This window comes from Manis javanica, chromosome 2 (assembly GCF_040802235.1).
Source record: "Manis javanica isolate MJ-LG chromosome 2, MJ_LKY, whole genome shotgun sequence".
NCBI lineage: Eukaryota > Metazoa > Chordata > Mammalia > Pholidota > Manidae > Manis > Manis javanica.
In genome coordinates this window covers 223,924,790-223,947,955 of record NC_133157.1, presented here as the reverse complement: position 1 = coordinate 223,947,955, position 23,166 = coordinate 223,924,790, and the positions used below count along the sequence as shown (strand labels likewise).

The 23,166-nt window shown below is 53.6% G+C and overlaps 1 protein-coding gene across 6 annotated transcripts in view; it reads right to left on the bottom strand.

The window, feature by feature from the left end:
• Positions 1-23,166, bottom strand: part of SLC45A4 (solute carrier family 45 member 4) — a 79,558-nt gene that overhangs the window by 15,609 nt on the left and 40,783 nt on the right. For 4 of the 6 annotated variants that reach the window (XR_012128613.1, XM_073230253.1, XM_073230254.1 and 1 more), the window contains exon 2: positions 18,383-19,012. The exons of 1 other annotated variant lie outside the window; for it this stretch is intronic. Coding sequence is in view for 4 of the 5 variants with exons in the window: in XM_073230253.1 (XP_073086354.1) it covers positions 18,383-18,626 (244 nt within the window). In the remaining variant the exon portion in view is untranslated. Of the gene's footprint in view, positions 1-717; positions 788-18,382; positions 19,013-23,166 lie in introns of those variants that run through there. One more of the 6 variants, XM_073230252.1, reaches the window with a different exon arrangement.

The window sequence follows — 23,166 nt, the reverse complement described above, 5'->3', positions numbered from 1 at the left end:
CTCCCATTCAATACGATGTCTCTTTTGATAAACTGGTACTTGGCGGGGAGGGGGCCAGGGCAATGGGAAAGTTGCCTATAAATGTTTAACAAAAGATCTGAAGCGGGAATTAGAACTTACATTCTTTCCTTCAATAGACAAAGCTTTCCACATCAAGATATGTTTGTATTCTTAGACAAGAATTTCATGATAACACTACGCTCCTGAGAACGAGTTCTTTGTGGGAAACACTCAACAGCCTCGAGTGACCTCTGATGACGTTAAGTGAAGGGGCCCTGTGGGAGCCCATCACCAAGGGGCTCGCTAAGGCTGTGGGCATGAATAGGAAAGGGTTCCTGCTGTCCAGGGATAGCACAGGGCCCCGAGCAAAGGGCCCCTGGCTGAGAGGATGTGCACACCTCCTCCAGCTGGATGGAGGGCCAGAGAGCTGCAAAGAACATTCCAGAATCCCAGAGCCTTGGGGAGCTAGGGAAGAGGGTGAAAAAAGGAGTCAAGTTCAGATGCTTTTATCTAGGGCTCCCCTGGGAACAGCAATTTGTGGCATTCTTAGGTGGGAAGGGTGGAAACCAGTGTGTGCACGCAGGCCCCTGGGTGCCCAGCTGCCCAGCCCCTTCCCTGAGGAGTCCCGGGCCGGCTGAGGGGCATCCCACTGTGTGCCCCACACGGCACTGCTCATCACAGCCTTAGAGAGCAGGACACAGAAGGTGTGGTCCCCACCTGGGTGGGTCCCCTGGAGCTGTGTGCGCAGATGTGGCCAAGTGGCTGACTTCATCCAGTTTATTCCCTAGGCGCTCCCTGCAGGTCAGCTAGTGAAGACAGCCCCGAAGGCTCTCTGGTTACTGGGCCACCTTAGAATGGGCTACAGGATGAAGAAAACAGTTTAGAAATGGTGCCATTTGAGCTCAAGGCTTCATTAGTGAAATTCCAGTGGACTGACTCATGATGGTCTTTCTTCCGGTGAAATCAACATTCTGCAGCTCCCTACGCTGGCCCTAAGGCCAGGCTTAGTTTCCAGGGAATAAGCTTGCCCAGACCCCCCGCCAGCCCTGCACTGGGGGCTTTCCAACCCTGGTGACTGGGGCACTGCTAGTGTTTTCAAACAAGGAAGATCCTCCACAGCCCAGCCGGACACACTTGGTCAGATGCAAACAGGACGCTGGGCCTCAGGAAAGCTGGGGTGGGGTGGGGGGCACCTCCTGCCTCTCCAGTGCCTAATTGCCAGAGCTCTTCCTTCCCCACAGCACCTCACATGTGCGGCCCACTGCAGGGTGGAGCCCTGGCTGCTCTGCCCTCCAACCACCACTCTTTAAACTAGACACTGAATAAGCAAACATCTTAATGACACAGCAATGTCACCTTGTACAGATGCGTGGCTCCCAGCTTGAGATTCCAGAAGCTTCCTAAGAGCACAAAACGCACAGCAAGTCCCGCAGCGCCTGCCTCACCCCGTCAGCTGCAGGCCCCTGCTGCCTCTCACAGCTCTGTAGCCTAGCCAGTCTCAGGAGACAACAGCCACCCACGGAGCGGGCTGCTTTTCCTGAGACTCGGGTCTTTGAGGAAGATAAAGATTCTTCAACACTGACTGATGTGTCCAGAACCTGTCTCTTGATCTGTCACTCCAGATTCAGACCTGCTCTGGAGTCCCCTAACTCAGAAAAAAGACAGCACTACCCACCCAGTCACGCTGGCAGAAGCCAGGAGTCATCTCCCGCCCGGCCCCCCCAGGGCCAGGCACTGTCAGCGCAGCCACCGCCACCTCCCCGCCGCCTGCATGGGCCCCCGGCTCCCACCGCAGCCCTTTTCCGTCAGCCCCTCCTGCCACATTGCTCCCTCTGCCCCTGCCCTGATGCCCCCTGGCAGGGTTTCGAGCCCAACAGGCCTCCAGCTGCTCGCCTGCTCCCCGTCATCTCTCCACCACCCACCACCCTGCAGCCAGAACAGCCTTCTAAAAACCCTCAAGGAGAGGATGTTCTGGACTTCTCACACCCTCCTCCTCTTTCAGTGCCTGCCTGTGGCCTGAAGGCCCTGCCTACCCACTGGCCAGGCCAGCCACGCACAGACTCCTCTCTCCCCTCACTAGGTTCCAGCTGTCCCTCCCCATCTCCTGTTTCTAGAAAATGTAGACAACGGCAGGCTCCCAGCCATGGCCACTGCCCATGCACGAAGCTCCCCTGTGGAGGGGTCGCTCCCCTTGTCGTTCAGATGCTCCCACCCATGGCGCTGATCGCTGTCCCAATGCGCCTTCCTCGTTTGCTCCTGCCTGTCGGGGTGCGCCCACTGCCTGCCGCAGAAGGCTCTCAGCAAATGCATGTGGAGCGAAGAACACATGTGGCCGGCACAACTCTCACTAGACAGGGACCCCAAAGGCGGAGACAACGGCAGCCTTTCTGCGTGAGGTGGGTGGGTCTGACAGCACACCGCCTGGGGCACAGGGCCCGTGAGCATCGGAGGGCTGCGTGGGATCTGCAGGCAGAAGCACTCTGTCCACCCCCAGCTGCAGGGCTCCAGACTGGCCTCGAGCACACGGGCCCCGGTGTAACGTGGGCACAGTGATAGGCTCTGAGGACTGAATGAGAACCACAAACACAGCTCAGCATGTGGGTTGCTCCACGGACATGCCTCCCTCCTTGCCTTTCTGGGGCCACAGAGCTCTTAAGCATTCCAGTGGGCACTGAGCTCAGAGCTTCAGGAAGATGACCCAAGGCTCAGTCACATGATTTCAAGAAGGTTCCCAGGGCAGCTGCTTTCTGAAACCAGGTCACAGGCAAAAGCTGACATGACGACCCTGCACACAGCCCATAGCACCAGCCAGGGGCCCACTCGGTGGTGTCCCAGAAGGCAATGATGCACAGCCCGATTTTTGCATCGCCAATTCCAGGAAGACCCAAGGGGACATTTCAGCACCAGACCAGCACGTCCTCTATGCTACAGCTGCTGACAGGCACTCTCAGCTGGCTGTAGGCCATGCCCAGGGGACCCAGCGTTCCTTCAGGAGGCTACCAGAATGACACACAAATGAAGCAGCCTCGGTCCCTAGGGAAGGTCCCACTGGATGACCCCTGGCAGTGGCTGGGCAGGGCCCCACACCCACAGAATGGACCTCAGATCATGGACAAACACAGCTGGGAGGGCGCCTGGGAGGCCCCACTTGAGCCCAGCTCCCAGACAAGCTGAGCCCTGAAGCAACAGTGAGAAAGGCTGTGTGGGGAGCAGAGGCGTGCTGGCCGGAGCAGCCTCCATGCCTGCATCCCCAAGCATGCCTATGGCAGTCGGCCCCTCAGACCACAGCTGGCCTTCTGCTGTGTAGTCAGACGCCCAGGTTGGAACACTGATGCTTCCTTAATGCCTGGAGGAAGCTGACAGAAGCATGATGCCATGGGCATGCCGGCGGGCACTTCTGCTCTGAGGGCACCACTGTGATGGCATCCCCGCCACCTGGCACAGCATCCCACAGCCCGGCGAGGCCAAGGGCCAGAAGGGGGCTGCTGAGATGCAGCCATTTAGGGGGTGTGGGCACACGCCCAGACCACCTCAGCTAGCAGCAGCTCCGGGCAGTGTGGATCACACACTGGGGACTTGCAGGACCCAGAAGCACAGCTCACGAGGCGATGCCCGTTGTGATTTACAATCTGGGCTAGTTCCCCAAGCTTCCATCTTCACTGTCCAGGCATACTTTCATGCTTTCCTGAAGGGTCACCCTTTTTACCTTCCTAGGCCACCCAGAAGAAGAAGACCTGCAGGGCCTTCTTGGACCGTGCAGAAGGCAGGCTAAAGGACGCATCCTGGCACAGAGTGCCTGCTGGGGGCGGGAGGGTGAACAGAGAGGTGGCTGAAGGGTGCCAAGGGCACTGCTGGGCAGATGCAGGTGTGACCCTGTGGGAAAGGCCTGAGTCAGGATAAGGAAGCTGATCCCAACCTGGAGGCAGCCAGGAAGGATGACGAGATCTCGTGCAGAGGGTGGGTGGAGGGCAGGTGTATGAGGCTGACTTGTGGGGCTCACCAACACGCAGATGAGGATCGAGCGCATCTCCAAGGTCAAACGCCAGATATGCTGGATTATGAGGTTGTAAAATAAATGGAGTGCGGTCAGGAGAGGCTGCTCTCGCAGCTGCCCTGTGCGGACACCATGCTGGGAAATGCCCAAGGTGCCAGGAGGCAGGCCGACATGTAGTTCTGGGACCCCACCCACGGAGCTCCGGGTCAGGCCGCAGTTGCTGGGGCTGCCCACACCTGCATCTTGCAGAAGAATGCAGCGCACAGGTGGGGGCCTTCCTGCAACACCCAGTGCCCAGGTAGGAAACGCTCTTGGGGTGTGTGGTTCGGAGCTGCTGGCTGCACTCGTGAGGTCCTGGTTCTGGTCTGAGAACCTCTCATGGAGACACGAGTGCAGTCGCCTCTGAAAGGAAGGAAAAGAGGAGAAGGCGCGGGAAGCTGCAGATGACAGCGCTGCTCCAGAGCCCCCAGGAGGGAGTTGCTCCTCCCTCACAAGAGTTGAAGAGTGGCTGGGCTGCCGAGGCCGAGGACGGCAGGCCAGGTCACTGCCAAGGTCACAGGGCTCTCAGGGGCGGGAGGGGCCGGGGGAACACGCCTGCCTACCACACGCGGGCCTCCGAGTCTCGCGATGACCACACGGCATGCTCTGCACAGGGCCGACTCCCGTGCAAGGCTCGGACTCCAGGACAGCACAGGTCTCCTCCAGCTCTGGGTCTATGACTTGAGTTCGGGTCAAGGGAAAAGAACCCACCACCACCTATATGCAACACACCCCAAATGCTAAAGTGGGCAGTGGTTGATCAAAGTCTGTGTACCACCACGTGGAGCCCTCCTGTGCAATGGTAAAAACGGGCTGGGCTGGGCTGGCAGTCTCAGGCCATCTCTATGGCTTTAAATGCTCACCCCATGGCTGACCTCACACTACCAAGTGACACGGGTGGACAAGGCACTGGGAAGAGAAGAGCCTGCCACCACACTTCCATGTACAGACATGTTACGTGTAAATAACCTCAGGGGCACAGATGAGGTGCAGTGAAATAACCAGGATAGATGAGTATTCATTACCTTCACTGTGCACATGATTGCAAGTGTGTAATTAAGTTTTAATAACAGATGTGCTTAACCACTGCTCACAGAATTCCTGGAAATTTAACAGCCAGCTCTCGGCAAGCCAGTGGGAGCCAGCTCTCGCATGCCCCTGGGCTACAGACAGCTGGAAACTTCGCGATCCATTAATTATTAATATAATTAATCATACCCTGGCTCCTTCCACCAGATAGATTTTGAACTGGCTTGAAAACACTCTTCAATGAAAACTAGCAAGGGTCTGGAAATTAAAGGAGTAATTAAACTCTTACTAAAAGTTGCTCTTACATGGTATCAGTGAAGATTCTTGGTATTTACAAAAAGCTTCCAAATGCATGCATTCCCCTTTGCAGCCCCTCTGCCCACCACGACAGGCTCTCAAGTCTAGCACGTGGACAGCACCCGGCCCAGTGGCTTCACATGGAAGCTAAGGCCTGCGTCTGAATCCCAGCTCCTCCACATGCTAACTCCGCAAGTCAATTTACTCACCTGCTAAAATCTGTAAAATAGCACCACCTCTGGGCTTTCTTAGGAATTTTATCTTCTGGAGTAGCTCACTGCTGGTACAAATCATTAGTAAAAATTACTGGGGTCCACATATCTACTTTGTGGGGGTGGGGAACTGCCACCGTGGTGTGCACTTCTCTGCCTGCCCCCACCCCCTGCAGCTCAGGCCTGGCCCAGTGCAGTGCTGACAGAGAAGGCCTGCTTGGAGAAAGAGTGGCTCCAGTTCTGATGCTATGCTTTCTGGCCACAGGCCCCCGGGCACGTCTGCCCTCCTGAACCAGATGCACTGGTACACACATGGCCTCGTCTAGGACCTCCGGGAGGCAGGGGAGCACTGGGCCAGCATGGAAGGTGGCCACTCTCGTGGTGCTCCATCCCCATGGCCCGGTTTAGGCCCTACCATTCTCCATTTTGACATCTACCCTGTTACCACTCTTGGCTTGTCACCAACCACACTGGTTCCTGTGTGGCCTGGCATGCTCACGCAGAGGTGGTCAGGGGGTGTGCCTGCTCTTTCTGGCCCCAGGTCCCAACCAGGTGGACAGCTCGCCTCTATGATTCTCCTCCACACACACCACTGAGGCCAGGGGCCAGATCTCCTCTCATACCACTCTGCACCAAGCTTGTGCACTCCTGCCATGCTGGATTTAGTCAACATATTGGGTTCAAGTGTGGCCTCCACGCTGCCCCAGACCTGAGGACACAGGGAAGCTGGCTCTCCTGGCCTGCTCTGCCATGCCAGGCTCGGCTCTGAGCCTTCCTCCCGGCAGTAGGCTCTCAGGGCTTCCGCACCGCAGCCTGGGGTGGCTGTCCTATGTGGTGACCGTGGAACTAGCTGCTCGAGTGTGTGTGCCCTCCTTTAAGTGGTGGTCTGCCCCTGAAAGCAGGAGCTGTCTCGCCATCTGTGGGGCCCTGTGTGTGTTGCCTCACTTCCCAGTGAGATGCAGGGGCAAAGGCTGGGCATGCCCCAGGAAGGCACATGGGGAACCCGGGCCCGTGGCAGACTGCTGAACACCAAGCCACAGGACAGCACAGTGGGAGACACCTACTCTGTCCAAAGGCCTCTCCGGTCTTCATTCAGAGCAAAGATTGAGACTCATGAGATACACAGGGGCCTGCTGGTGAATCATGAGTGCCGCCTCAGAGTGGGGCCTTGCAAAGCGCTATAGGCCCAGAACCCCCCCTGCAGCCACGTGACCACACTTCCCGTCTGGCTGCGGTCAAGCTGCGCTTTGCTGTCACAACTTAGCAAAGAAAAAGGTGAAGAAAATGTACCCCTGCAGCGGATGGAAGCCTCTTTGTAGGAACCGCTGAGCAGTGAGCCGCAGGCCCGCGCGAGAACGGGAGTCGCTAGAGGAAGGGGAAGTTCCAGAGCCGCCGGCGGCAGCTCCCTTCGGTGCTGGCGAACGACGCGAGCAGGCCCCAGGCTGCTTGAAGCGGAAGGCCCCTTGCTCGGACCTGGTCAGATGCTGCCACCTCTCCCTAGACTCGGTACCCACTTGCCCCACCCAGCAGAGCCTGCCCCCGCTGCCTCCACCTCTCAGGCTGGGAAATTCAGGCCTTTCCTGCCACACAGGTGCCCGGAAAGCCACCCCTGGGCCCCGTCCTGTCCTGCCCAGACCAACTCAAACTAAAACTCCAACTTCCAGTGCCCCGATTTCCATGCTGGTGCGGCTCTATCTAGGTCTGCAGGTAAGTCCTTCCTGACAAAGTCACCTGTGATTCAACGTATTGGGTTCAAGTTTTAGTTTCTTCCTGTGATGTTCCCAAAATAGTTTACAAGCACTAAGACATAGCCATACCCATTCTTCATTTAAAAGGCAGAAATGCCCATACCGCACCTAAAGATAAGTCCTATCGACATACTACTACATAATTTACATGAATGTGTGTCTAGGGTTTAAGGAGTTAATTTTTAATGACAAAACTGCTCACTGTTAAGACTTTTAAAAACTGCTGCCGCTTTACCAGTGCTCGTATGTATGCACAACATTGAAAAGGGGCAGAATCACCTAGGTTTCTCTGTAAACCACCTCCTTGGAGGGACATGGGAGGCCTCCTGTGATCCGACCCTTGCCTACCAGGGGCCAGATCTCCTCTCACACCACTCCGCACCAAGCTTGCGCACTCCGGCCATGCTGGATTCAGTCATGGTTTCCCTAACTCACCACACCTTTTTCTGCACCTCTCCCTGGAATGTGCCGACACGCTTCTTCGCTCAACTCATCTGACCCCTGCTTACTCTTTGCGACAAGAGGCCAGCACCACCTATACACAGCCTCCTGACTCCCTGTCCCCTTTCTGTGCCCAGCTGGGGCACCCCCTGCCCTGTTCCCTTTGGGCTCTATGCTTGCCTTCAGCAGAACAGGCAATGGCTCATGCTCTAACTGTCCTTCCAGGCTGTCTATCACGACCCTCACCGCAGGCCCTGGCAGAGCGCACAGCACGGGGAACGCCCTCCGCTGTGGGCTCACCCGACAGACAGCCCCCCTCCAGGCCTTCCCTGGCGGGAACCACGAGATGCCGGGGCCGGGGCTCCAGCATTCCCACATTTGCTCCCGGGCCTCTTCCCTTACCGAACTGTGCTGCCGCACGCCCGTGTCCCTGTCAGAGCCCTCGGCCGCAGGCCGCTGCAGCTCCCCTCGGGCACGTGGCGCGGTGCCCGGCAGCTGGCAGGCGGGCAGGCCCTCAGTCAGGGTTTGGAGAGAATAACAGGAGTAGGAGTCCCCGGGGAAGACGACGACAGCTGACATTCCATCGTTTCTGGAATACGATGATCTGAAACACGAGGAAACCCAGGCTTCCCGATCCAAACAAAACAGCCTCACACTAAAACTTTTTCAATCATTCTGCTCAAAAATCGTGTTTTCACAAACTCCTGCCTAAATACGTGCCTACCCTTCTGCAGTGCCACTTGTTCTCTGTAGCCAATTCTGACCGTGTGGGAGGCACGGAAGGTCCCTGACAGTGCCGGGCGCTCACATCAGGACTCTGGGCAGGGACTCCACCCCGCGAGCCACGGACTCCCTCCCGCTGGGTGAGAGCGGGCAGCCTGCCAGCCCCTCACGGGCCAGGTGTCACCCCTCAGGCTTCCTCGGTCTCTCATCAGCAGGAATCCACTAGGGTGTTCTGTAGGGTCCGTCCAATTCTTTTTCATGATTTAAAACCACAGTAAGATAGATACAGTGTAAACTTGCTGTTTTACCATTTTTAACTGCCCGGTTCCATGACACTGGGCATGGTCGCAGCCATCACCACGCCCACCCACAGGACTCTTTCATCTTACAAAACTGAATCTCAGTCCCCATTAAACACTAACCACCCCACCCACCCACCCATGGTGTTGTCTCCGTTGGTCTGACTGCTCTAGGACCTGGGATATTTGTCCTTTCCTGTGCGGACTGTCCAGGACAGTCAGGATCTGTGTAGACTTTTCCAGGGCCTGTGAAGTCCAGCCACTTGCCACCGTCCTCCTGGGCACCCCCAGCCCTTGTAGGCGGTGCCTGGCACACCTCTCTCCTCACTCAGTGGAGCTCCTGGGGGTGGGGGAGACAGGAGAGCACTGAACCAGCCCTTTCTCTGCAGGGAAGGACTGACCGCTGGACAAGTGTCCTCCATGTCCCAGCTAGGCACAGCCAAAGCGACCCTGCCAAGCACCAGGAGGATGCTGGGTACGCGCACCAAGCACAGTGCCATGGGGATGAGGCGGCACAGCGCACCTGCCCCAGCCCTCAGGAGCAGACGAGCCCTCCAGCTGTAGATAAGCCCCAGGCTAAGCCCGGGACTGGGCACACAGTGGGTCCTGGGGGAGCCCCTCCCCAGGGCAGCCTGATGACAACTCTCTCCAGGCCTGCGCCGTGTGGCTGCCAGCGAGCCAAGAGCTGTCAGAGAAGCAGCACAGCAAAGAAACCTCAACCGCCCAGGAGAGAATAGCCAAGCCTGGTCTGTTCTTTAACTGAAAAACAAGAGCTGAATGCAGGGTTAAAACCCAAAATTTAGACCTGTTCTCAGCCCAGGGGATGAACCCTCCACACAGGGGGGTCCCACACTCAGACGGCGGCGCTGTGGAAGAGGGTGAAAGGGCACAGGACTTCCTGCCCATTGACACCTCATGCTGTGTGTGCGGGCAAAGCCTCCTGCCCTGGGGGCCGGAGAGCCTGTGGGCATCACCTCATGGTCAGCGTGTGGTCAGCACTGGGCGATGTGCCTCTTACCCCTGGGCTCTGGTCCCGAGTCCCATTTCAAGCCTCTGCACTTGCCTGAGTTTTCAGGGATGCCAGTACTTCAAAGAACTGACAAGGCCGGCAGGTTCTTTGCAATGTCCCTTAAATGGCATCATTTTCCCCCATCTCTGCCACCACGAGCACTTTGCAAACCAGGGTGTCCCCAGTCAGCAGGAACAAGAGCCCACACAGCCTGGCCCCCTCCCCGTGGCCCCGGTCTGGCTGCCCGGCTTTGGGGAGCAGACACACGACCGGGTTTCTGTAGGGCCCACCTCAGCACTACAGAATCTCACTGACATAATAAGCGGTGCCACATGAGCTGCAGAAACCAGGCAGAGAGGCCTCAGGAATTCTTCCCAATCAAGGGAAACTCTGGGGGTAGCTAGCCGCTGGGCCTGCTTTCTCAAAACCGGAAAACCCTGCGGAGCGCTATCTGCTGATAGCCCTTGGGGCACCGACACCCTCAGACAAAATACAAAGGCTTAACTGGACCGTTTCAACGTGTCATTATACACAAAGGGAGTTCTTAGCAAGATGGCTAGTGTGTCTGGACAGCCTGCTACCTCCCAGGAAAGAGGAGTTAGTGTTAACAGCCACAGTTTCTTTTTGGCTTTTAAACACTCCTGCTGAAGTTCCTAGTTAGATGCAGAAAGACGGCAACACAACTCACGAGTCACCTGTCCAGCAACACCATGCTCCCTGCGGAGGTACAGGACGCACACGTGCTGTTATCACACAGCCGGCGTCCTTGTGAGCATGTGTCTCACGCACACACACCCAGGGGAATGAGATGCATTTTCACTCTGGAAACAGCATGAATCTCACCAAAGACTTATGCTCACAGGCACCTGCGTTTCAAACATTAAACTGAGCATGCAGCTCAAGAGGCAGCCGGCCTGGGAGCCGGGTGCTGAGTTCCGGCAAGGGCAGGGTTCCCAGGGCTCCCACTCCTGCACTGCTCGGCTTTCAGGAGGTGTTGATTCTGCAGAGAATTTGGGCGAGGCTGCTGGCGGGTCTCTCTGGTTCCTACCAGCGCCCGCCTCCAACGGCAACTTCCTGGCACAGCCCAGGGAGTAGGGGGAAGTGACTCCTTCTCATGGTAGTCATGCTGTAGTGTTTTCTTTAAGATGGCTTCTAAAGGGTAGGCTTTGCCCACAGGAAGAAAAAGTGAGCTCAAGTTCTTGCAAATCATATCCTAGGAATCCGGGGGTCACTGTAAGCCACAGCAGAAAGTGGAAAAGTCTGGTGTTTCTTTAAAATTAAATAGCTATGTACAAAACAAATGTTAAGCTTCACCCCACCTCCTGAATGGGAGGTTAAATCTGACTTTCCCTATAAATCGTCAGACACCTTTGCTCACTCTCAGATGGCACAGCATTTTCTGCTTTGGACAAGCAGGAGAGCCTAGGGTCTCAGCGCTTAACTGGCTCTGACTCCTGACAGACTGGGACAGACATGCTTTTCCCTTTTCTAGAGCTTTCCCTCTCCCTTGAGGGTTCTTCCTGAGCCCAGAGGAAAAAGTAAGTGGGGGTATGGGAGGCAGATTTCCCCTTTCCAAGGGAGCAGTGCTGCTTGGAACAGACCGCGCCCGCCGGGGAGCCAAGCCCAGGAGGGCTGCCTGTTCCAGGGGCCCTGGGGCAAGCTGGTGCCCAGACTTTAAGAAGGACCCCACATTCCCATGACTCTGACTAACAAGCCAGATTCACCAGCTAAACACAGAGCACCTCACCTGTGCGCTGGGCACGCGTCAGGAGCAGGCTGGTGGAGGCTACCTGGCAGCCCCCTTTGCCCTCAGACCTCTGTGGGCAGGCAGGCGGGCCCAGGCCCACCTTGCCCAGCACATCACATGGCAGGGCTGTGGGTCTTATCAGAACCCACCCTGGCATGAACAAAATAAAAGCCAAGGCACCGTTTTTAGGTACTATTCTGGTCTTATTTGAACTGTTGAGCCTAGAGCCTAAGAAGGCACTTTTTTTTTTTTCTTACAATTCCTGTAAAAGCTGAATTGTTCAGTAAATGATATGGGAATCTAGTCTGTAACAAATGGCCTGCAGACAGGTGAGGAAGTGGTAACAGGATGTGAAGGCATGTATGCGGGACGGGCCCGAGATCAGCCAGGAAAACCCGCACAGGAGCCAAGGAGGCCCAGCCCGCAGGCGTGGGACGGGAGCCTGTCTGGGGCAGACAGGCCTGATGCCGCCTGCGACTGGGTTCTCTGACCTGGGCACTCTCCAAGAGCCGGGGCTGCAGGCAGTGCCAAGGCACAAAGCCACTTGTCTAGTGTGTTGTGGATTCATGACATTTCTGGAAGGCAGCTCAAGAAACTAGCTGCTTCAGGGTTCGAACCAGGTGGTTGGGGGACAGCAGGAGAGAAATCATCTGACTACACTATTGTGACTTTTGAATTCTGAACTTGGTAAAAATGCTATTGACTCAAGAAATAAAAATAAATATTTTAAGGAAAGCGCCCATGGTGTGAGGTTCGGAACCATGGTGGGCGCGTCTATGCGCTGAGCCGGCCTGCTGCGGCTTGCTTTCTGCGCTCAGAGATTGCAGCCCGCGTCTTCCCGGCAGAGGCGATGTCTCTTCTATGCTGACGCTCTGCCCCTCCGCAACCAACCAGAGGTCTCGGCGTGTAGAACCAGGGTGGTGGGGGCAGTGACCGCCACCATGCCTTTGCTCTCCCGCCTCCTCTGCCGTCTCTGAGCCTTTGGTTCCTGCTCAGCCCAGCAATTTGGTGACGTCCTTTCATGCACTGAAGAGTGACATTCACTTCTAGTCTAAAGGCTCCTTTTAGAAAGAGGTGGTTGTTTGGAATCAAGAGAACTGAATCCAGGCCCCAGACCCGGCCAGGTAAACTGGGACGACAGCTTTGCTGTGGCAGAGGCTCCCGTGGGGAGGGTGGCCGGGAGCTGAGAGCACTGTGGCACACACTTCACAAGCACAATCGGTTTAGAGCATCTGGGTTCAAACTGGAACTCATCAAAATTATTCTCCTCTTCAGGAAAGCGTGGCCATCTCACTCCCTATCAGAGATGCCCAGGGCGCTGTCCAAGGCAGCAGCAAACAGGCCAGGCAGGTCCCGCCGAACCTCAGCTCCAGGGCCAAAAACAGATGCCACCAGGCGGGCAGGCCTGGGCACACAGACCCCGGCCTTCCCAGAACGATGTGGAAATAGAACAGCTCCACCGTCCCCAAAGCCTGTAAACAGACACATGCTGCCAAGTCTTTTTGTCATCGTGTGTGCATTTAGCTGAGGATCACAGGACACAACCTGCAACCCCAAATAAACCCCAGGACTCACATTTACTGTGGAAGAGAAACAAAATCCTGCACTTCTAGGAGGGACAACTGGGGGACTCCCGAGAGGCCTAGATTCTTCTCATCAACCCAGCTCGTCTGCAGAACAGGGCTAAAACAAAGCACTGGGATCATTTTTAATTCCGAAAGCCTAGGAATGCAACAGGCCACGCCCAGCTGATTTCATACCACACCACAAACGGCGTGGCTCCTGCCTGTGACATTTCCACACTATTTTCCTACAGAGGATGCTCAGCACAAGAAAAAACAGCTGCGATTAAAAACATGAGATCCAGCACTGAAGAAATGACCACCACGTGCCTCGGAGTCAGGAACGGGGAATTGACACTGATTCAGTGAAAACACTTGAGATTCTCACCAGAATGCGAGTCACCTGGTTCATCACGTGCCCACGCTCCATGGCATGGCAGCAGGGGCCCGGGAGAGCACTCAGGGCTGCTCCCTGGTCAGTCAGTCTGAGCTCCCAGGCCCGGCGTGGGAGAGAGAATGCAGGGCCCCGCACCTTTGGCTGCTGTGGGGGTCTGTGAAGCCCAAGCACGGAACTAGGGGCTGCGCTCCGCAGTATCCCCACCCCGCCGCCCCCTGGCCTGAGGGCACGCAGACGACAGACACCGCAGGAGACTGAGTTTAACTTAAATGTGGGTCCCAGTTGCCATCACTCTATCTTGAAACACTGACACAAAGTCACAGCGCACACAGCAGCCCACCCAGGCCCAGGCCAGGCAGCGTGGACTTCTCCCAAGAGATGTGGGCTTTCTGAGCCGAGCGCGTCCACTGTGAGACGGTCCCCTCAGGCGCCTGACACCTGTCACGCACATCAGGCCTCCAGAGAAACTACTTAGATCTAGTAACACATTCAATTTTGAGAATTACTTCATCCAAATAGAAAACACATTAAAACAACACTGTTCTTCAGTATGCCACAACATCATCACATCAGTCCCACAAGACTTGTGAAGGCCGGGTCCTGAGTGCAGGCAACAGAGGGTGACGTGCCAGATGCCTGAGACTGGCGAGGATCTGGGAGGGTGCAGCAGCCCTTCCCAAGGAGGTGAGTGCAACTGCTCTGCAAACGGGGTGACTGCTGGCTGGTGAGGCCTTTCCGCTGTCCCTCCAACAGGGCAAGGCGCCCAGAGTCGCGTGCCACTTCTCCTCTCTACCGATACCGATTTGTGCGTGGTGGTGGCTGGCAGGGAAGGAACCAGCTCCCTCACCTCCATCATTTGTTGGGAACCACAGTAAAAACTACTATGGGAACTGGGAATGTGGGGCCCCCGCACACTCAGGCCCCACTCAGAGCGCCACCGTACAGTGAACGTGTCCATGTCCATCCCCCCTGCTCGGAGGAGGGCACCATGTCTGCGTCTGCAGACACCAGCACTGGGATTCACTAGAAAAGAACTAGAAAAAGAACCAAATTTAAAACCAAAGCAGACAGAAGAAAAAAAATGAGCATAAAATGAAATAAGAAAGGGACAAACAACAGAGAAATGAATAAAACACCGAGTCTTTGAAAAATCAGTAAAATTGGTCAGTCTTTCACCAGACTAATCAAGAAATAAAGAGGTGACACAGATTACTATTACCAATAAAGAGGGAACATAACTACAGATCTTACAGACATTAAAAGCTGCTAGACCTGATTCGCAAGTTTACCAAGACTGAAAGATACAAAATCAACGTATGAAAATGTCTCCACACTTCTGCATATAGCAATTTATAATCAGAAGTTGGAGTTAAAATAGTACAGTAGCATTAATACAAATAAACACTTAGAGATGGACTTTACAAAGTATGTGTGACACCTACATACTGGGAACTTCACAGCAGTCCTAGGAGAAATCAGTCCTAAATACACGGAAAAGATACGCCATGGATGGGAAGACCCCCTGCGAGGGTGTCGATTCTCTGTGATCCATAGACTCCATGTAATCCCAGGAAACACAGCACGCTTTTCTTGTAGAAATCAGTAATTATAAAATTTATATGGAAGTGTGAAGGACCCAAAACAGCCAAAACAAGTTTTAAAAGGCAACATGAAGTCAGAGAGCATATCTTTCCTAATCTCAAGGCGTGCCGCACAAAGCTGCCGTAGCGGAGGCCTGTGATGCCGAAGACAGATGCCACGGTCACCGGGACAGAGTTTGCACAGGTGCTGTGGAATTCAGAGGGAAAGGGTAGTTTTTTTTTTTTTTTTTACAAATGATGCTGGAAAAACTGGATTTTCAAAAGCCAAAGGGAAGGGGAGAGGGCCTGTGACTCAAACTGTACAAAAAAATTAGTCCAAAATGGATCAGACACCTCAGTGTGAGAGCTAAAACTATAAAACATGGAAGAAAACACAAGAGAAAAATCATTATGACTTGGGGCCAGGCAAAGATTTCTTAGTTAAAACAAAAAACAGTAAGAGAAAAAACCTGACATACTATATTTCATGTAAATTAGAATCATTTGCTTAAGATACCAAGATAAATAAAGGAAAGCCACAGGGAGCGGAGACATCTGCAAACAAGTCTGATAAGGACTTTGATCAAAAGCATATTTTAAAAAAATCTCACAATGTAGTAAGACAAAACCTGATTCAAATATCAGTGCAAACTCTGAAGACACGCTTTACCCAAGAAAGATGTGGGTGCCCACTAAGCACATAAAGACGTGCTCACCACAGCATCGTCAGGGACAAGCGCGTGCCCGGGCTGTGCGGGGGCGGGACCACCTCTGCTGGAGGGCATGGTCCTCACACAAGCGACCTGCACGTACATGCAAATGCAGCCCTGCCCCTGCGTCTCTCTACTCGTGAGAAATGAAATGTGTATCCACAGGGACTGGTAGGTGAGCATTCAGAGCAACTTTTTCAAATGGAAACCACAGAAGTCCATCAGGTGGATGAACAGACAAAGGGAGATGTGCATTCAGTGGGCAAACAGTCAGCATTAAGAAGGCTCGAGGTATGGTCCAAGCACCAGAGGGATGAGTCGTCACATGAGCAGTATGCCACGTGAGGTTCCCGACCACACGCTGCATGATTCCATTTATACGGAACCCTGAAAAGGGCAAAACCAGGACAGAGGAGTTGGTGGTGGCCGGGGGTAGGGGTGGATTCATGTGAGAGGCCCCAGGGGGTAGGGGGTGATGAAAACATCCTGGTCTGATTGTGGTGGTTCCACAGCAATCCAACTGTCCACTGATTGTGGAAGAGTGTATTTGTTTTGTTACCAGCTTCAATGATTATCAACAAAGGCCAATAATGATATGGCAGACAACTTTAAAGGCTCAGATTCAAATTAGAGAATCATGATCACTATTGCCCAGTGAGAGTGACCCAAGCCCAGCCCCAAGAAATACATCAGGAGTGCGTGTCCGGACGCGCGAAAGCTAAGAGCTGTTCTCACTAAGGTCTGTTCCTTTCACCTATAACAATACCCTCTAAGTTAAGGAAATGTACTAAGTTGTATGGAAATTCAGACTCACAGCCTGTAAAGTGTAAAATCCAAGGAGTTGCAGGTGATAGGGTTTTAGTCCATGACACACACAACCTACCACAAAGACAATTTGGGAAAAAGCTCCCAAATCTCCACTTCCTGTATCAACTTATTTCTCAGTAACCAGAGGTTCTCCACTTTGCATTTGTCCCCATAACATGAGAAGTGGTCTAGAAACTGAATAAAGGCACCAAATTCCTAATTCTAACCACATTACCTCAGTTATAACTGCTTTCGTAATACCTAAACTGCAGTGCTGAACCCAAGTCCTTATACACTGAAGGGACATAATTAATGTTTGGTGAAATTAACAACTGGACTTCCCCCTCCCTGGGCTCTGGCACAAAAACAGGCTTCTGGGTTCTTAAAGTCACTGATCCCCTCTCCCCCAGGGTGCCCTCTGCCAGCTCTCCACCTGCCGCTCCAGAGCCACCTGCGCTGAGGCCTCCACGCCAGCCTGGAAGGACAAACGTGGTGTCCTGTCTACCCCCAGTGCTCTGGCACGCGGCGTGCATCCAAGGAACCTGAGCAAATAAACAAGGAGATGCAAGAACACGCATGCCACCTGCCACCGACGCCTTGTAACCCTGGCTCTTAACCCATTTGCAGCCTTGTGGAGCCTTCCTGGGACAATAAAACTGAGCACAGGGTCACAAAAGGAAAAGCATGTTGAATTACAGCAGCCTGGATATTGAGAGAATATTAGTGTATTAAGTGACCAGATGCAGGGCTGGGTACAGTTACTACTGTGACTAAAATAAGCGGTATTTCTAGACACCTGCTTCCGCTGGGACGCGCGATAACCTCTGTGCTCTCTGAGGGCTCTGGGGTTGCTGCCTCTGTTCACAAAAAAGGGAAACACAATTTCCAAACCCATACACTTAACTAACTGACCCACAACAAGGGAGCTTAATTAGAACTTAAAAAACAAGAAACACTAACTTTGGAGAAAGAAACATTCTTCAAACAACCAAAATAAGTAGATTTAAAAAAAATACTCTGCCCATATGGAATGCTAGAATGAAACTGAGGCTTTTAAATAGCTTGGCCCCTAACCCAATCTCTTACAAATTGGGAAATTACAGATTTTTGTAACTTCCTTAGACAACAGGGAAAATTAAACACTGACCACATTTTTAGGGCCTGGGCACCCCTGGTGGTAGGCTGGGAGGGATTCCAGTGTTTTCACAGAGCAGGCTTCCTAACGTAACCCTAGTGTAACTGAATTCCAGCATTTCTGGAAATACCTGTCATTCAGCCACCATGAGTCCACAATAAACTCAGATTTAAGTCAACAATGACTTTTTTTAGGGAAGTGTGGCTCACTGTTCTCTACAGCCAGGTGCTGTTCTAAGCACTGGCCTAAACTGACCCAGGGCTGGACCTCAATTATCTCGCCTTTGCAAGAAGGAGCCCAAGAGAGGTTCAGGGAGGCACACGGCCCCCCCAGATGATATAGCCCGTGGCCTGTTCCAGGAGGCCTGGGGCGTGGCGCTCGGTCCTGCAGGGGAGAGGCTAGAACTTACCGATGCAGACTGCGTGCCCCCCAACACCTCACCACTACCTTGCCCAAACTTGCAGTTCCATCTCAGTCTGAGGACCACCCCACCCCCAGCTGGCAGCAGGAGGAAAGACCATCAGAGCAGGCTGGACCAGGACACCGCCGCTCCAGGCCCTCCACATTTCTTGGCCAACATAACAAGCCCTGCGCCAGTGTTCACACCACCGACGCCAAGCCTCGGGGCTGGGCAGTGGCGGGGCAGCACTTACCGATCTGTAACAGGATCGGCGTGACCAGCGCCGTTTCCATGGCGTAACAGAACTCCCTGCCAAACATCACTGCCCCGTGCATGACCCACAGGCGCACGGGGATGCGGTCTACGGAGCCCTCGCTGAGGGCCTCCTCGTGGGCCTCCGCCTCTGTGCTCCCCGGCTTCTGCAGGGCCGGCAGGCCCCCAGGGAACTCTTGAACTTGCATAGATTCTGAGTCGGCATTTTGTGGAGCCATTTTCATACCACCAAAAAAATATATGTATTTTCACACTATCTATATAAATAATACTATCTGCTATCTTTAAGGATAAATTAGACGTCTTCTCTTTCTGCTTCAGTTGTGCTCCTCCGACTGGTACTCCTTATATTCCTCCTTGTACACACAGCTCACAACTTCTCACGATCAGAAGAGACATGCCGCAAAACAGAAGGATTTTTGGTTGGATTTTATACATACGGCTGATTTACTGTGAATTAGAGTTAAAAATCCATAATTGCCATTCAGTTAATACCAGTTTCATCATTATCACTGAAGTGGTGCTGAAGTTACTTTTCTTGCTACAGAGAGGTGGGAAGGTGACACAAAAAGGAGGTCCCCCGTTGCTCCCCATCGAGTGACTGGCTGACCTGCAAGAGAGGAAAACACCACCCCGGAGAGTCAGACAGAGACTGGCTCGCAGCCCCCCCACCCCAGCAACCCCAAGGAGCCCCCGGCCTCTGCCCACTTCAGTTCTCTGGTGCTTTCTCTGGGTCATCTGTGGAAAAAAAACAAGTCCTTGTTTCTATAGAGTCTCCCAGGTGGCATTTCAATCTGATGGGAGAATAACGATGGGGGCCATCAAGTGACAAGAGTGAGCTCAGAGGCCGGCTCTGGGGAGCACGTACAGGGCCCCGCACAGGGGAGGTGGAGGTGGCCAGGCCTGGAGAGGGCAGAGGGAAGTGGGGGGCTGGGGGTCAGGAAGGGGATTCATGTTGGGGGCTGCCTACAGAGGTGGTCCTTGACCTTTTCAGGCTCTAAAGCTTTTGATAATCAAGTGAAAGTTTAGCCCTCTGGAAAAAAGGTACATTTGCGTCAAACTCTGACTACCACATCTGGGCCTATGGACTCCCCACCCACACACGGCATTCCCGGGTGGCTATGGCACCCTGCCCCAGCTTTGGGGTACTCTTGACCTGATGAACACACCCCAATAAAGCCTTGGACTGCCTAGGATCTTCACTGGAAGTATCCCCTTAGAAAGGAAAGGCTTTGGAAAGGAGGTCCGGCTGCCCCCCAGCAAGGCAAGGTCAAGGGTGCAGCCCCCCCAGACTCGGGCCTCTAGATGCTGGGCTTCTGTTCACTCGGAAGCGCATCAGTTAAGTCCACACTAAGGCAGGTCTGCATGCAGGTACCTTAGCAAAAGTTTTCAACAACTGGTCTAAATAAAAACAACCAAAGATGACCTAAGGAATTAGCTACTTCTCCCTTTTTCCCCAAAAGAAACCACAACAGAGGGTCAGTCTCCACTTAGCGCTGACTTCCTTCCGTGCCCCCTGAATTCACTGCCATCCCACACTGTGACTCTTGAGATTTCTGTCAAATTTACCAAGTGTCCTCCACCATATAACTAACACCTCAAAACCAGTGTTTCCAAACTGCCGCCCTTCTACAATCTTTTTAAAAGATTTATCAAACTACTTCTAACATACACAAAATAAATAAAATAGTATAAAACCAGGGCCAGCATTCTGCAGTCCTTCATCCCTACCCCACTACTGATACCTGTCCCAGGACAAAATGTCATGAGCTTCCTTTCCGTTAACCTGTCAGAATAACACCAAAATAGGGTCAATAACTTTAAATGCCTTTTCCCACCAAGTAAGATGGCTCAGTTTTTAAAAAATATATTTTTTATTTATTTTTTTGTATTTTAAATGAGCTTTATTCTTATACATGGTATTTAGACAGGTTGTTATGTATTGTTATTTTTCTTTTTAAATTTTTACTAAGGTATCATTGATATATACTCTTATGAAGCTTTCACATGTAAAAACAATGTGGTTACTACCTTCACCCACATCAAGTCCCCACCCACACCCCAGTGCAGTCACTGTCCATGAGGTGGCTCAGTTTTATGGGAAGAAGTGCATCACACCTGTTTTTAAAAGCCTAAGTTTATCAGCAGGGTTCCTGGCAGGAGTGACAATAATTAGCTTCCTAAGAAATCCTAATGACTGAATGGTAACACCAGACCCTTCAGCTCTGTCCCACCATCCCTGTCCCACTGCCACAGCATCCTGGGACTCACACTTGAAATGACGCAGTCTCTGCTGAGAGTTGCCTCGTCAACAGCTGGCAATCAGGCAGTAAAGCTCTGTAGAAAGTACACTTGAATTATTCTAAGGCCAAGGGCGACGCTGCCTCTGGGGACACTGGGCAGTATCTGGGGACATCACAGGTTGGGGGTGGGAGTGCCGGTGCCTCTGGTGGGTGGAGGCCAGCAATGCTGTTTGACACCTGCAGTGAGCGCCCAGGCAGCCCCACCACAGAGCAAAACCAACCGTGCCAAAGGGGTGAAGCTAAGGTTGTTCTTAAATAAGAAGAGAGCCTTCTTTAAACACACTGAAACCCAGATGTCGCAAACTTCCCCTCTCCTTTATTTCAGGAAATCAGTCCTTGTTCAAAGCAGAACAGGAAAATGCCAGTGAGCTCAAGACAGCAGCACCCCGAGGAGGAGGTCTCTAGGGTCAGGTGGACCAGGAAGTCACGAGCTAGTCCCCCTCTCGTCAGCTGGCCTGCTCTGCAGCACCGACATTGCTTAGCAGTTTATTTTCCAAGAAGGCAGAGTGAAACCTGAGCAGCCACCACGACCTCTCCTCCCAGCGTGTTCGGACGCAGCCCCAGGGCCTGTGGCCACACGTGCCGAGGGCTGTGAGGAGGCTGCCAGGGTCCGGCAAGCAGTCTCCTCTCTCCTGGGCAAAGTGGAAGGGCGTTCAGACCTGATGGCAGAGGGGCCGCCTCCACCCCGAGGACGGACACCTGCTGCAGGGCCGGTAGGGTCGGCAGGCGGGTCTGTTGCGGCAGCAGGCAAGCTCCCCCTCCGGCCGGCTCTCCAGTGTCCATGGTTCCCTGCAAATGGCTGAAACATCCCAAGTGGCCGTAGGGCAAGGAAGCGAAAGGAGGCCTCCGATGTGTACCCAAGCCCCATTCCAGCCTGGCCGTGGCTGATCTTTCTGGAGGGGACCCAGGGAGCCCAGCCCTGTCTGGGGTGCTGCTGCCAGTAGCAGGCAATTCAGCTGCAGTCTAGTTCTCTCCTGATCTGTTTCTGGGTGGCAGAGGGAAGGAACACTCCCAGGGAGGGCACCCACCCCTCTGGCCAAGCAAACGCCATGCAGCCCCCGGCTCTGCCCTTTGCCTCTCCCAGCTTCAGCGCAGGCCACCCTGAGGCTCTGCACTCCTCTCAGGCTCCCAGAACTGACGTCCCTCCCACCCTTGGGTACCACACCCTGCATGGGGCAGAAAGCTGCCCCCAGCACCTGGCTTTCGTCTGTTCCCACACCTCCTGCTGTCCTGGCCACCAAGCAGGAGCCCAGGGTGGTTCCTGCAATAATGAATGAGCAAATGAATAGGGTGAGGACCAGCGGACCACTCAGTCAGGCTCTCTGCATAGGCAAGTCACACCAGGGGATCTCCGCAGCCAGCTACAGGGTCAGGCCTCATGGAAGTCCTCATGGAATGGCACAAGTATGGCGTGGGGTTTTGCCACCATTCCAGGAGTCCGGGCATTAAAACAGCTGGCATCCCCTCCTCAAGCTGGGCAAATGCAGTGCTACATGAACAAGGCAACTACAATGTCATCTGAATCGATAGAAACAACAAATACCATCAGCATCCTTAGTGAGTCTGGTTTTAAATAGCAGTTAGTAATTACAAAAGTCTACCATGTGCTTGTAGCCCTACCAACTTACCCGCAGCACATTCTCAAGCCAGGGAGGTAATGCTCACACAAGCCAGCACACTTCCAAGAGCAAGCAAAGGATTTTGAGAATTGAAGCCACTTTCCAAAATAAGGCTGAACTGAGTAACAAAACCGACTCCTGACCAGAGGACCAGCACGAGTGTTTCTGCCGAAGAGCCACACACAGGCTCCTGGGCCCACTGCACGCAGGACACGTATGGGCAAATCCCGAGCAGTCCGAGTGCTGAGCACGCTGCATGGAGACCCCGGGCCAAGCCACCCACACAGGCTGTAGAACATCCGGCCCGGCCCTTAGTTCCCAGTGAAAACCTGGTAGGTACTTATGCGGTCTCCCATCTGTATCCTTGGGTACCGCGTGAGGCAAGGGTCTACTGCTGGCTTTCCCAGGGTCATCAGTTGTCTCGGTGCGATCTGTTTGTAAGCCCGTCCTCAGCACTTTGAGATTTCCCTTGTATGATATGTCAAGTTTCCATCTGTTTCCCACTTTTCAACTCCGATCTACTGGGGCGCCCACCTGCCTGTGTACAACACATGCTGCTAGAAGAATATTTACTATGTTCCCTCTCTGCTGAGGCAGTTCCCTCTCATCTCTTCTTTTCCAAGAATTTTCCTCATTATTCTTGCATGTTTATTCACAAGAACTATATGAGCATACGAACTTTAAGAGCTTGAGTAGCTCTGGAAAAATTTTTTTGGTGGTTTACTGTGACTCCATCAATTTTATAAATTAGTTTAGGGAGAACCACCCTCTGGGGGCCCCCATGCCACCCCGTCCTAGAAGGACTCTCAATTGGAGAGACCTCAGTGCCTTTCAGAACTTCA